Below are 15,648 nucleotides of genomic sequence, written 5' to 3'. Positions count from 1 at the left end.
TCTCTACATTTTCTCTAACAAGGAGACGACCCGAGGTGATAATCACCAATTTTGTTCAAACTCGGGTACAATGTACACCTCCATGTAACTTGAAAAACCTGCAAGGGAAAAGTTGCGACGGACTTTCGTTTTGCCATGGCAACCGAAAACGTTTCTGACAACATGATTTGGAATTATTTCCATTGAAAATAACATGGGAATCTGAAGGAATTTAAGGGTCCCCCAATTGACCCCATGTTATTTTCAATGGAAAAATTCCAAATCATGTTGTCAAAAACGTTTTCGGTTGCCATGGCAAAACGAAAGCCCGTCGCAACTTTTCCCTTGCAGGTTTTTTTAAGGTACATGGAGGTGTACACTATATCCGAGTTTGAACAAAATCGGTGATTATCACCTCGGGTCGTCTCCTTGTAAGTAGAAATAAATACATTCTTCGCGTCATTTTTCTCGGTTTAGTTCTACACGCGTGTTTCTAAATCTATGTCGTTGGTATATTAATTTTAAAACTTTTCGTTCCATTTTGATTCATAAAATTTTATCTAAAATGTATACTAAAACATTAAGCGTATTATTAAAATTAAACTAAAATCTGGAAAGAGCATTCTCAAAATTCTATAATCTAAAATTTAAGTAGATTTTTATTATAATCTTCTGGAATTACTCGTTGCGTAACACTATATTGTTCTTTCAGTTGGTAGTATCTTGAGTGATCCTAAAAGATAACTAAACTAAATTTTTACCAAAAAAAATTCTAAAAAATAAAGTCTATAATAAGAGGGCAAAAGTTGATCACTTAATTTACAAAATATATATTTAATTTGAAACCTATTGGAAGCGTACAAATAAATCCATCCCATTTGGGGCCTTTTATCTCGGCAAAATGACTCTCAAATCAAACTAGTTTGAAATTTCTTAGCTTTGGCTTAAGCTATTGGAAATTACAATAGCGGTATTCAGTGCTGGAATTTGAAAATTATATTTTCTTTTGATACGTAGCTTGAGCTGTTCCGAACAAAATTTTGATTACTCAATAACTTGGGAGTAAAAACTGTAGCCTGTTTTCCGGGGGGCTAGATGGAATTCAATAAGGTGTGGATTGAAATGTGGATTTCATTATGCATAGTTTTTTTCAGATATACAAGTATTATTAGGTTTAGTTATAGCGCGGTAAATATTTTTACGGACCTTGCTTTTAGTTAATCGTGTACACCATCAAACCATTGGATGCGATTTCGTACTGCTCGAAAGTATTTTCGTTTCAGAAAGTCACAGCAGTATTGCAATTTGCAAATCAGAAAGGACTTATTGTTATGTTATTTTTTTAAAAGCTATTCAGCGTTTCATAACTAAAGTTACGGGTCTTTTATTCTAACCACAATTGTTCATATCGGGTATTTTTGACGAAGCTTTTCCTAACTTTTAGCATTATTTCAAATTGTTATTAAATTTACCAGAATTTTATAGGGCACATCGCGATTAAGTACTTTCATTTCAGCTTCGCTAAGATTAGCCATTTCTACAAAATAATTCACTGCAGTGGAAAAAATAGTATATTTCTCACGTATCTCAAGTAGCTAGTGGTATGTCGCTTTACAGATCAAACAAGCCCAAATTATAGATAACCCTAGATATAAATGAAGATCTGATGTTACCGAAAATAAAAGCAAAGTTAACAAAACGATATATTTCTGGTACAGAAAGTATTTTCCTGAATACATCCAACGTCAATTTTGGTGCCTTCCTAGATTTTATTTGTCGTATCAAGATTTAAACTATCGTGCAGTTAGTGAAATCTGTTTCGTCGATTTGAGAGCTTTACCCGTACTGATTTGTTCAATCTAAAGCGATGCTTTGTCACCCCATGAATTCTCATAAAAGAAATTCGCGGCAACAAGCAGACAGTTCCCTGGACTCCCTAAAGGCTTATTTGCGAATACCATTTAGGACACTCTGAATGTTTGCGTAGCGCTCTAAGCCTCTTACACGAGGGAAGCAATCCTTGTTTTCGAGAGCGCTACAAAAGCACTCGGAGTTGCCCAAGGGCATTCGCTAGTTATAGATGGCACTTGACACTAGTTCGCGGAAAGTACAAACAAAGAGGTATAGATGGCGGCGGTAATAACGTTGGTAGCACCCCAACTGCCATCTCTCGTTTCTTAACTGACAGTTGTTTAAAGGATGCAACTTCTTCTACCAATCCTGCGAGGTAAAACCTTGTACGTATCAGCTTTGTAGAGGTCATTCTGAACTCGGCCTTCTCGGTAATCCTCCGCGCTGTACTGTTCATTCTCAATCAGTGCCATTGAACAACGGTAATTTTGATAGGGCCGGACGCGAAAAGTCTCATTTGATAGCTTACGGTGAAGTGACCCCGTGAAACGTCATTGGAGAAGATATTAATACGATAGTATTAACGCTGGTATATATTTATACACTCGCGTTTAATGTTGCTCGCGCAAATCTGATACTCGATCATTTCCCGGTCGCTTAAAAAGAAGGACATATTTATACAGCGGGGACTTCTATAATATACGGAAGAAATTGTCTTTATTCTAATTCCTGGGTCTCTACGGTATCGGCGGTCAGGTCGGGTGGTTCGTTATCAGCCGCGAGATTGGGATTGTCCTCGATGTGCGTCAAGTCGAAAGGTCCTTCGAAGTGCGAGAGTGAGGCGAAGTGCGCCGAGTCGTTGGAGTCCGAATCGGGCAGAATGTTGAACTGGACACTCCGCTGCTTGCGTTTCTTGCCTCTCCGTCCGCGACCTTTCCGGCTAATTCCGATAAAAAATTGTCTCTTCCTCCTCGAGAACTTTTTGGAACTATACACGAATGTTTTAGTGTCCAAATACTCTTCGATGAACACGCACTCCCCATTTCTTCTTCTCTAGAAAAATTAAACACGTTAATTAAGAAAACATGAGTACGAATTTATAATGCTAAATATAGGAATAGTGTAGAAATAATAAATAAATACGTGTGTAAAAACGATTGTACGTGTAAAAACTTGGAGAGGTTAACGGTAATAGCAAGAGTAGGGAGCTGGTGGCTCGCGTGGTATGAAGGGCTTGCCACCACCCTCCTACGCATTGTAACCCCGCCACCTGAATTTATGGCTTTTAAAGTCGCTTGATGACTTAGGTCTAAGGTGGTGCGCCTTGGGTATCCTAGCTGATTATTATTAGTATGTGTAGGGACATGGATTAAACACTGGCTCGCGTGGCATGAAGGGCTGGCCACCATCCTCATACGCATTGTAACACGGCCACCTGAATTAATGGCTTTAAAAGTCGCTCGATGACTTGGGCCTAAGGTGGTGCCTTGGGTATTAGCCTAGCTGATTAATATTAGTATGTGTAGGGACATGGATTAAACACTGGCTCGCGTGGCATGAAGGGCTGGCCACCATCCTCATACGCATTGTAACACGGCCACCTGAATTAATGGCTTTAAAAGTCGCTCGATGACTTGGGCCTAAGGTGGTGCCTTGGGTATTAGCCTAGCTGATTAATATTATTATTATTATTAACTTGAGATTCGCGCTAGCTGTAACTAAAAAAACCAATCTCCATTTTAACGCTCGCTAGTATAGCGGGATAAAACCTCCAAATTCGCTTTTGCTACTTGACAATTTGTTTCGGGGCTTGCAAAGCGGAAACGATAAATATCTGTTGGAAACAGATCGTCGCGGAAGCGATTTAAAGTATTTTTGCTCGCTACTAGCGAGCGTGAAAATTGGATTTGGGCTGGTTTTCACTATGGGAAAAACGTCGCGACGCAAAAAAGGAAATGTACTACGGCTAACGAATTTTTTTTTGCGTCAATGGTTGCGGTCGAGACATTCTTGCTTTAGTTGACTTAATTTGAAGGAGGCAAAAAAACTTAGCATCTCGCGTGAAGAGCAAAGTCTCTCATTTTACTATTTATCGAAAACACTTCCAAGGGGTCCCAGTAAACCGTTTTTCATCTTTGCACTTATTACTTATTTCACTGAAATAAGAACATATTTTACATCATAATTGTATTCTCTTTTAGAATACGGCCTTAATAGAAATAGAGAAATCAGGGTGGTCCAATGATATTTTTCACTAGATATATTAATACCCGTAGGTCAATTTGAGGGGGTTACACGTGATAAGAACACAGTCCGAAATAAATCACGAAACTTCAGCCACGTTCACACTTACCCCTAAAATCGCTTCGTTTAGATAACTGGTTTTCAAAACCAACGTGAGAAATCGCCTCGTGTTGGTTCGGGAAGCAACTCGTCCAAGTCGGTTCGCTTAGAATCGCTTTCAAAACGACAAGGCGGGGAAGTAAAATTGCTCGTATTTTCAAAAATAATGGGATTAAAATTCTAAATAATGTCAAATAATATAACTCTATGTATAGTAAATGATTAACTAATTGTTTTGGAATAAATTTTAGTATTTTAAAAATTATGGTTATATTTGAAATGACGTTAAGCCTTGGCTATAAGCGAACCGGGGGAAGCGATTTCGCAAGTGTGAACCAGGAATTATCGTCGGCGGTCAAAACTTGCATTCAAACCGACCTAAACTGGGTTTGAAGCTCAAGTGTGACCGTGGCTTTATAAATTGGCAAATTCGTGTTAGCCTTCTCGAGAAATGTATGTGCCTCGAAGATGATGATTTATTCAGCCGTCCGAAAAGAGTTTTGGAAAGTTGACTGGCGAGATCTCAATTACTTACGTCGTAAAAAAGCGGCGCGGAGCTTTATGAGATTCGGCGTCGCGAGGAACGGGCCCGTTCGATACAGGAATCGAAGAGAGATATTTATTTTATAAAACACTCGCTTAATATTCTAGGCTCGCAACGGCTCCACTCTTTAAAATGCTTAAAAGTTGAATTATGTCGGGTTGAAATGATAATAACGAATACTCGCGCCAAACGATAAATAGAAAATTTCCCAGGCTCGCCCGCGTTTTATCGTTTCCAGGCCTAAAAATGCTCAACTGGGCCTCAAAAACTGGGAGTGAGCGCTTCGCTGTTGGCTGCGGTTAGACTAACTACGTTTGGGAAAGGTACAGCGAGTTTGCACGCTTTAAATTGGAAGGAGGGGGGAGGGGAAGGGTGTATCCGGCGGCGTATATTGGGAAATAAAGAGCCCTCCGCGCTGGGTACGACGCCTTTCTTTCAATAACAATTTCCATCAAGAAGAGTTAACTTTGATAAGTTTGAAACTTATCAAATTTTCAAACCTTTTAACATCGCCGAATTCGTCCCACGCAAATCCCTCCAATGAAATTCGCGAAAACGGAGATTGCAATTTATCTCGGAATTCAACGGCAAAATAATTATTTACTCCATATTTTCGAAGTATAGAAATCGAAAGGGCCTGCAATGTAAAGGGTGCAGCGGTATTTTTCTTTTAGGTCCATAAGCTACCCCTATAATACCCTATTTCCTATTAATTTGGAAACTTCATGGTAGATTACAAAATGGTCAAAACTAATTCACATTTTGAAATGATTAATAACTAGGTCAGTTTTTGCGATAATTTATGTCAAATAAAGATTGTATTTGGTTTTACGTTAGTCCCTATTTGGTTCCAATTTTACCCAATATCTTGAAAAGTTCTTATTTTTTCCTTTATAATTCGTTGTGTAGCCCTGCATTTCGAGAAAAAGGGTTTGCAATAAAAATAGAACCATAACGCACCATTTAATAAAGAATTAAGAAATAATTTTTATTTCGAGCTTGCGGTTAATTTAACTGATAGATTAGTAATGGAGGCAATCAAAAATAATTCGCAAAGTTACGAGGATCAGCGGTAAACATAGCGACGGTTCGAATCTCTTTATTTCAGTGGAGACAAGCGATTCGCGTCTGTGGCGTGAAAATCCACTTAGCACCCAAAGGCGGCTATCAGTGGATGAGGATCAAGATGGTAAAAAGCGATTTTTCTCTCCTTTTGCGGAAAAAGCTGTTAACTCCGACCCGTCGCCCAGTGTTTGTAGTTTTGCACCTCTGGCTTCTTTCTCTATTTAGAATTAGGTCAGCGGCGTCAGTCGACTCGTATTGCCAATTTCGCCAGACGACGACTCGCCGAGAGAGAAAGAAGAATAATCGTAGTCACGAAAAAGAAATATTGGACTTGTTGAAAAGTATTATATCATGTTGCGCGGAACGCCGAAGAGGCTGCCAGATCAACTACGAAGAAATCAGCGCTCATCGCGGAGAGAAAAAAATAAAAGCTATTCGCGAGTTATAAAAAAAATTTATCGAAATCAAGTGGCACAAACCCCAATAAGTAAAGAACTCTAACAAAAAATTAAAACCAGGCGGGTACTATAAATTAATTAGTCAATATTTTAATAAACAAAATAAAAGAATTTTGGGCCACGAAACTAGCGAATTTATTTGACGCAAAAAATTTAAAAAGCAATTTAACCTAAATATAAGAGATCTGGAAACACGGCAAAATGGACACTATCAAAAATTTAAAATCTGTTCCACGCGATTACTTTTAAAGTACTTAATTATCTAATTACCACGGATCTCAAAGATTTTAATATTCCTACCGACGAAAAACCGCGCATTTGGGCTGTTAGTCCGAGGTGTGGCAACCCTGAAAGAGAAATAACGCGAATTTCATTTCGTCGGGATCCTTTTGCCGCGCCTCTAAACGGAATTGACGGGCGGGTTCGTGCCGGCCTCTAACGTATCACCTGCATTGTTCCAAAGGCAATTGATGCCTGTCTAGGCAAATATAGCGATAAAGCTTTTTCTTTGGCGCATAGCGCAATAATTCACGGCTCAAGAAAAAATATTATAAAGAAGAAGAATGGCAGAAAAAAGTGGGTAAAAAGGACCAGCAGGCGTCGCAGGGGCCATAAATATTCCAAGAATGATCTCTCGACGAGCCTCTCCAAATTCCATCAACATCGCGGATTTATACCTACGGACTGAGCGGAGGAGACAGCGCCTCCCACTGTTTTGTCTCTCCGGAACGATATCGCTACTTTTATCTGCTCGGGCTGCTCTTCTAATTTAATTATACATTTTTCATAAGTCGTTAAATGATTCGCTACGCGATGAGATTCCCAGATGCGGGCCCGGGGTCCCTCCCAGGAAGGAACCGTTATTTGATCGCGGATAAGCGCTGAGTTTAAACCTGCGATATCGGGAACTATCAATTCCCGGATGTCTCGTCTTGATTGATTTTGCCTTTTGGCCGGGAGTTACGGGAAAACCTACATCGGCAATTTCAATCAAACGATTTCAAATCGCGTCAAATGAGACAATTACTAAAAAGTTACCGCGTGTTAGGTAGGATACCCACGCGGACTTTTAAAAGACCCGAAATTCGGCAGAGTTTAGAGAACTTGGAGGCAGATTTATAGGTTGAATAAAGAGTGGTAGCAGCGCCACTGTCTAGCACGATTCCCATTTGGAAGAGATCTTCGAAGTTACGTACGTTCCTCGATTTCCGTATTTATCCGAATCAGACATGTGGTTTGATAAATAAATATGGGCTGCCGCGTGCGGTGTTCGTTTACCAGCTAAATCTTACCGATCCGTACATCTTGCCTTTCCTGTTCATGCAGATGTAGTTTCCTCCCTCAAAACCTCGAATACTGACCAGTTTCACCGCTACTCTTAGCATCTCCAAAACGGCTGAAAAGATAAAAGACACATTGCATTCAGTAAAGGGAGAAACAACCCTACAAATCGCGCTAACAAATTCCCGAGATTAATTTATATGGAAAACCAAACCCCTTTGTTGCGAAGTCACTAAACCAAACCCCATTAAATTCGTCTTTGTTGCGAAGTCACTATCTCAATATTTAGTGACTAAATGATCCTATCGCCGAAAAAAGTGCTTCCACTCGCCCTCGTTTTTAAAACGTCTATTCAATTATACGCATTTGCGTGGAACGAACAGGTTCAAGAATGTAGCAAAAACCTTTATTAGTTAAAAAGGCAATTTATAAGATTGCTCGAATCTCTTTTTCAATGGCTGCGAATGTCAATCGTGAGCGATGGATGGAGCGAGAGGGCACTAAACCCGCGCGCGTTCAAAAGTGAAGATTCGCTGATTCCATTATAAGATTCAGTCACGGACTATGTACGCCAAATAGAGCGACCTCTATATGTATATAAAGCAATAAAACTTGTAAATTAATATGCCGAAGATAAATTTGTAACTAGACGGGGTCTGGGAAATCGAAAAAAATACATTTTACTAGACGCAGCTTCGAGTCGCCAATAGGTATCTCCTTCTACCTTCTCACTTTATATCGCTGACTTTCTGGTGGTACGTGGCCTCTCCCGGCAACGTTTCTTATTCATGGCGTTTTACGCGCGTGTCACTCAATTCGTCTATGCGCTGGCAATGTCAATCAAATACCCGAATACATCGACGTATAGGTCGGTATTTTATTCGCACCGACGATTTTTTTCTTCCAATCTTTTTTTTCTTTCGACGATAACATTTCGCGAAAGGCCACGAAGAATCACGCAAAGTGCCTCCGCGATATCGCAGACTTTTTATTCGCGTAATAAAAATTATCTGCCGAATTTTGAGCGAGTTTGCACGGAATTTAAAAAAACACGAATAAAACGGATAATTGAGAGATAAACGACAATTTCGAGTGTGGCTTATTTGGTGGGCCAGGATTAAGGATGACTGAACGATATAACGACGACATAAAAAACGCGCTTTTTAGTTCCACATTATATATATATATATATCTATATATATATATCTCTCTCTCTATCGAGTGGGACTATTGTTTTCGTTAGAATGTAGTGAAGTGTCGTTGTCGTCGTCGTCGTCGTCGTTGTTGTTGTTGTTGTTGTTGGCGTCCACATTTGCAACACCTTCCATATCTTTTTAACGGGGTGACATAACCACGCCGTTTTCTCCAGGCATAATGAATAGGTTTTTCTCTATCTGCACAAGCAAGTTACGCTGGTTAAAAGTAGTTAGTGGCGATTTGCCGGCCCCTTTCATCCGACCCCCACTTAAAAACTTTTTTAAAAATACACAGACTTATAATTCTGGATCTGTTTGAATTTTAAATTTAGATTATTTTTTAATCTTAATAACTGCTATACCTCTACATTGTGTGCAAGTGTCAACCCTGTAAATTAAACGGGGGTGCTACATCCCTCCTTTTCCGATTTTGAGCGTTGATTTACGCACTCTAATTATTACCGAACTGAGTGACATAAAAATTGATTTCTTTTTAAAATACGTATTTATCTTACTTTTAATGGTGTGCCAGGTTATGGCGCCCTAGAAAAATTAAGGGTCCTTGGGCGCCACTTAAAACCCCATTTCCGCTGGCGTTCGTTTTTGCCTTACGCAGAGTGCGTAACTTACTTATCGAAGCCGCGTATGGCCAGAAGAAATAAATAAGTGTGACACTTACTTATCGAAGCCGTGTATGGCCAACGCTATTCGCGTGCGATTTGAGGTATAACTTTGAAACTTGATGTCGTTATTAGGATGGGTATTGCGGATATTTTACCAGACTTAATTTTAATTTAACGAAGGCTTAGCGTGTTTACGCAGTCTTATAATTTTGGATCCGATTGACTTTTAAATTCCGTTTCATTTCTAATTTTTATTACTGCTATACCTCTGCGCTGTGTGCACGTTTCAGCTTTGTCAGGTAAACAGGGTGCGCAACAGCCATCCATTTCAAAACAATTACGCAGGCTTATAATTTTGGATCCGATTGACTTTTAAATTTCGTCCAATTTTTTATCTATATTACTGCTATACCTCTGCACTGTGTGCACATTTCAGCTTTGTCAGGTAAACAGGGGGCAGCCCCCCTTTTCAGATTTTGAGCGTTGATTTACGCAGAGTACGAAAGTTCCCAAAAATCTCCCGTTATTAAAATGCGTTATTAATAGATTAGTTTCTATTGGATTTGAGATACGGGACCCAAACTTAGAATACAGATAAAGGAGCTGAAGTCTGACGCTATGCTTAACCCTTTTAACACGCGCCGAGGCTTATTGAGCGTACTACGAATTTTCTTCGTAGTTTCTATTGGATTTGAGATACGGGACCCAAACTTAGAATACAGATAAAGGAGCTGAAGTCTGACGCTATGCTTAACCCTTTTAACACGCGCCGAGGCTTATTGAGCGTACGCGAATTTTCTTCGTAGTTTCTATTGGATTTGAGATACGGGACCCAAAGTTAGAATACAGATAAAGGAGCTGAAGTCTGACGCTATGCTTAACCCTTTTAACACGCGCCGAGGCTTATTGAGCGTACGCGAATTTTCTTCGTAGTTTGTATTGGATTTGAGATACGGGACCCAAACTTAGAATACAGATAAAGGAGCTGAAGTCTGACGCTATGCTTAACCCTTTTAACACGCGCCGAGGCTTATTGAGCGTACGCGAATTTTCTTCGTAGTTTCTATTGGATTTGAGATACGGGACCCAAAGTTAGAATACAGATAAAGGAGCTGAAGTCTGACGCTATGCTTAACCCTTTTAACACGCGCCGAGGCTTATTGAGCGTACGCGAATTTTCTTCGTAGTTTGTATTGGATTTGAGATACGGGACCCAAACTTAGAATACAGATAAAGGAGCTGAAGTCTGACGCTATGCTTAACCCTTTTAACACGCGCCGAGGCTTATTGAGCGTACGCGAATTTTCTTCGTAGTTTCTATTGGATTTGAGATACGGGGCTTAAACTTTGAATATAGGTAAAGGTGGTTATGTTTGGAAATATGCTTAACCATATTAACACGCGCCAAGGCTTATAGATCTTACACGAATTCTCTTCGTAGTTTGGATTGGATTTGAGACACGGGTCTAAACTTTTAATACAGTTAAGAAGCTGAAGTCTGACCCTATGTTTAACTCTTTTAACCCGCGACAAGGGTTAGTGAGCGTATGCGAATTTTCTTCGTAGTTCCTATTGGATTTGAGATACGGAGCTCAAACTTAGAATACAGATAAAGAACCTTACGTCTGACGTTATGCTTAACCCTTTTGACACGTGCCAAGGCTTAGAGAAAAATTAATTTCACCTCATCGATGTGGAACTAATATTACGGCCTTGGCCGACTTGTTCTTTACGCGCGTAGTGTGGGTAGTAGCCTAGGTAGTATAGCGCTAATTGTTGATTTACCTAACCAATTGGTGGAGAGAAAACTAACGTTTACTCCCTTTTTTAAAACACTTTGCGGGGAAAATACTTATTCTTAACAGTCATCGATAAAAAAATATAGCAGCTTATGAATTAAAACATTCTGGTGCCTAGAATGACGTACTCAATTCTGGGGGTTGAAATACTTCGTGGAAGGAGTAAAGTTTTGACAAGGTTAGGTTAGTTTTAGGCTTACGTTGGCAAAAAACAACGAGAATAAGTAAAAAGTTGGTTTATTAGTTACTTAAAGGGAGTATAATCCCTCTTGTTTGGTAGGGTGCGCTTAGACTATACCGAGTAGCTCCCACAAGCCTTCCTAGCAAGGGGTGGCAAGGAGTTAGTTTAGTTAGGGTGTATAAATCTTTTCGGAATTGGGGGGGGGGGGAACCGATCAAACTAATTCATTTCCGCACCTCGCTAAGGAAGGCTTGTGGAAGCTACTCGGTATAGTCTAAGCGCACCCTACCAAACAAGAGGGGTGATACTCCCTTTATCGCGCTGTTGAAGGTTTTCTAACTTCAGACCATCGGTTGTTTTCTTCGTTTTGGTCAGGATAGGATATCTTAGCGTTATAGAAAAATAAAGCGAAAACAATTTCGTTCCATGAAGAACGTTGATTAAATTTGGTAAAAATAGAGCGTTGATAGAGACGTACATCGATTCAATCGAGGCTGACTGAAGCGTGATGGCGCTTTATAACAATCACGCGGAAAATAGTTATTTGAAGGTGAAGTTGAAGGGCATTGATCATCGCGACATAATCGTCCGTCTAACAACAGCTTTGGCACTCTATACGAGCACTTTGTACCGGAGACACCCGCGTAGCGACAAATGACGGAGTACAGAAATGGCGGGCAAGCGCTTCGGGCGAAGCCATTTCATCTTGGAGAATGATAGAGCTGTCCAAGGCGATTGTCTTAAAGAGATTTATTAGAGGTAAATGACTTTCGGCGTTAGGAAATAAGAGGGACCAGCAGACACAACGCGCCATAAAAAGGCGAAGAATCAATATGGCAGAAGAAAAAGCGCCGATGAGAAAAGAAAATGGGAGACAGCCGTTATTCAATCCATTCCTCAAACTACTCGAAAGAGCAATTTCGTGGTTCTTTCTTTCCTACAGTCTGTATCCTTTCCAAAAGACACAATCACTTACGCAATCACAGTTTTAGGTTTGAAACATTCTTATCCGATAGGGTAATCACGAGGTAAAATAGAGTGACCTTTTTACAATATGGTAACGATATATTTGGTAAAAAAGATTTCAAGTTTCAAAAAAAATCCAAGTCCAAATTGTTTTATATTGACTTTTATTATAATTTGGTTTAGCGTAAGTCTCTTCGCTGTACTCGAAAAATTATAATGTTTGTTGAATAATTACAACGTATAACGCTGTCTATAGTCGAACAATCTAGAGGGACTAGTAGCTCAGACTCATAAAGCGGGAGCAGAGTCACCCATATATTCTTGGTCTTTGAATACATACGATATTATTTTATCCCTCAGATACAGTATCCTTTTCGTTTCCGGCATTTAAATCAACAAGTAGATTGTAGAACGCTAGCCGTGACCGTGCTACAGCATAATTTGTAATTAATTCTGACGCCTATAAATTAAGTGGCAATCTTCGAAATCCAGGCACGAGAAAATTAAACAGCAAAAGGTTACAAACTGAACGAAAGTCCCAAGTTGTGCCATGGAGAAAAGGTAAGGAGTCGTGTTACGTGACAATTTAAAGGTGCCAAAGTGACTCTAGCTTGATGAGGGCTTCTAACGAAAAGGGGGTCGACACGGGTTCTTAGTTCACCCGCGAAGTACCGTGATGACGTCAAAGAAAGCGCGCCAACAGGAAAATCTGTGGGTTTTTTTTGCTTCAAAAACACCCGGTGTCAACCCCCATTTCGTCAGCAACCCAAATCAAGTGACGTCTGAGAATTGTCTTAGAAAACGACTCCTTACTTTTTCTCTGTAGCCGTACTAAATGTTAGTTTTTTTTCGGAAGGGACCTTAGGGATCACGGTGTAAAAATGTCATAGAGCAACTCCCTTAAAATATGTGTAGAGAAATAGGATGAAATACTGGCGAGAGCATCGGGATGTTGGGAGGAATAAAAATGGGTGGAGTACATCTACCGAAAACTGCTCTGGCTATACGCGCTTTCTTGGCAGAGTAACAATGAAGGATGAATCACGAGACACTGACAATTGAACTGCAGCTAGCTTTTAAACGTGACAATTTCGTCTTGATACGTCCTCCGACGCTTCTTTATACCGGTTGGGGAGTGTACGTATCTCACGCGAGCAAAAAGTTTATTTTTGAATCGACGTAAGAAGTCCAACGGCATTTTGGCGTTTTTATTTTAAATAGAGACGTACCTGGAGGCATTGAGCTCCCGTTACTGATCTTCGGCGATAACGAGGAGAAAAAACGACGTGTTTCGCGGAATCATTTGTATACTCGAGATGCGCGTGTTCGGATAGAATTTCACAATTTATCCAACAAGAAGAAAGTTTAAAAATATACAAGGAGACCAAATTCTAAATGTACTCGTGACAGCTCCGAACATTCGAACGCGAAACTTTTTTCTTAACCTAGATTTCCAGGTTGGTATTAAGCCAACCATTGCTAAAAACAATTAAAAAATAGTTAAATTTAACTGTCATTCCGGTGGTTAGTCGTTGATAAAAAATAGCGGAGATAAAAATAACGAAATGTTTCCAAATTACTCTCGTTAAAATATGAAACGCTCAGGGGCCCTGATTTTGAGCGTAAAATTTTACATAAATTTAATGATTTTTTAATCCCCCGCCAAAGCCTCGTATTTTTATTTCATAAAAAAAGTTGCTATATGGTAAATCCTAAAAACTAATTTAAGTCAGATGAGGCAGGCTGAATTATATGGATTCGTGGGGCGTCAGCAATTAAACACGGAGTGAAGTAATTTATGACGCGAAGGGGCGAACAGAAAATTTTAAATATTCGCTTTGAATAATAAAGAGGGATTACGGTGATTAAAATATTTTTTCTTCCGGAATGGAAAGACGGCTGGAAAACCTCTTTCGTCCCCTCGCAGGCTTAATAACGAGCCAAAAGTCTCCTTTTTGCTGAAAATAGCAGTCTAGCCGCGGATAATAACTTTGATACGGTGCCGTCTTTTCTAGCTTATCGCAACGAGATAATGATTTAATTCTCGTTTTTTAATAAGCAATTTCGAGAGATTTAAGTATCGGATCAATTTGAACGTTTCTAATCTACACGCGTTTGTGAATAAATTTTAAATAATAATAAAAATAAATATATGGCCATCGACTTCCATCAAATAATGTTTACGAGACATTACTAAATGCTTCCCGTTTATTTCTAAATATGTTTATTGTAGGCGTTAAAAATATTCCCTCATCGTTTCGCAAAAGCTATACTATTTTGAGTTAAAATTGTTCGCGATTTATATCAAATCTAAAATCGAGCCTTGTAAATGTCTTTAAAAAGGAAAGGTTTCGTCCATTTTTCGAGTAATATTAAGACAAATAGTAATTATCATAATTTGATTCGAAATAAATTAAGTTGAAATCTTTCAAAATTGTAAAATTTTCAATTATTTCGTTTCATACGTTTGTAAAAACGTTGTTGGAAATTTTCAGTTTCAGCCAACGGCAATTGCCGCGTTAGCTTTTAACTAGCTTTAAGAGACAAACAAAATTAATGGGGTTCATTAAGTGAACGCAACCTTGAGACACGAGATGTATGGAGAGAGAACGAATAAGAAGCGCAGGGAGAGGAAGACGAGGAGAAATTGGAAACGTCAAGACACGACACACGTCGCGATATTGTCCCGAAAAAAAGGCGCATTCGTTCGAGAAAAGGCGGAATAAAGAAGAGTTAATCATTCGTAATTATTATTGCCGCGAAGAGAAATGATTAAATGACGCGCGGGGCGGAGGAGACTTTCGCCTTTTTGGGACGCTAATAGGGCCGATTAAAAAGGGGTGAAGGAACCAATTAGCCCGGTCTAATCCTCGAAGCGGTCAAATTATATTTCCTGCTTAAAATTACGCGTAAATGTAAACATTTTGCGGCGAAAAAGAGTGAAATTACACTAGGAAGTAATTCCGGAGAAACAGCGCGGTTCCCAAAAAAAATATGAAGATTAATTAAAATGAGAGCTGGTGTAATACGTTTAAATAATAATATTACGGCTATTTTACGGGTGGCTCTTTATCTTGTTTCGGGGAAAACCCAGGAAACGCCCTCCGTAGTTATACTCTCCCTAGCCGGGTTCATTATCACCAACTTTAAACATCCGGCCACGAAAATTAGTTAAATTTGCGTTTTTTCCTCTTTCATTAAAAATACTACGAAACCAGGAAATTGTAAAATATTTTAAAGAATCCGGTAGTGAAAGTCAATTTCGAAGAAAGTGTTTATTGTACAATATTTCGCAAATTCTGTTCAATCTTGGATTGAAAAGCGAACCTTTTACTGAATAATCGTATTTAAAATACCATAGG

The 15,648-nt window shown here is 39.3% G+C and overlaps 1 protein-coding gene across 2 annotated transcripts in view; it reads right to left on the bottom strand.

Annotated features, from left to right (window-relative positions):
* Positions 1-219: 219 nt before the first annotated feature.
* The window catches only part of LOC149947887 (uncharacterized), a 56,712-nt gene continuing 41,283 nt past the window's right edge, over positions 220-15,648 (bottom strand). The window contains exons 2-3 of one of the 2 annotated variants that reach the window (XM_090172024.1): positions 7,543-7,636; positions 220-2,878 (exon numbers count right to left, since the gene is read on the bottom strand). In XM_090172024.1, coding sequence (XP_090028150.1) covers positions 2,548-2,878; positions 7,543-7,636 — 425 coding nt within the window. In that variant the 3' untranslated portion in view covers positions 220-2,547. Of the gene's footprint in view, positions 2,884-7,532; positions 7,637-15,648 lie in introns of both variants that reach the window. The other variant, XM_090172023.1, reaches the window with a different exon arrangement.

The sequence above is a fragment of the Leiobunum rupestre genome, chromosome 4 (genome assembly GCF_980474605.1).
Source record: "Leiobunum rupestre chromosome 4, qqLeiRupe1.1.hap1, whole genome shotgun sequence".
NCBI classification, from domain to species: Eukaryota; Metazoa; Arthropoda; class Arachnida; order Opiliones; family Sclerosomatidae; genus Leiobunum; species Leiobunum rupestre.
Note: the sequence above shows the minus strand (reverse complement) of the source record. Positions and strands in the feature narration are given on the sequence as shown.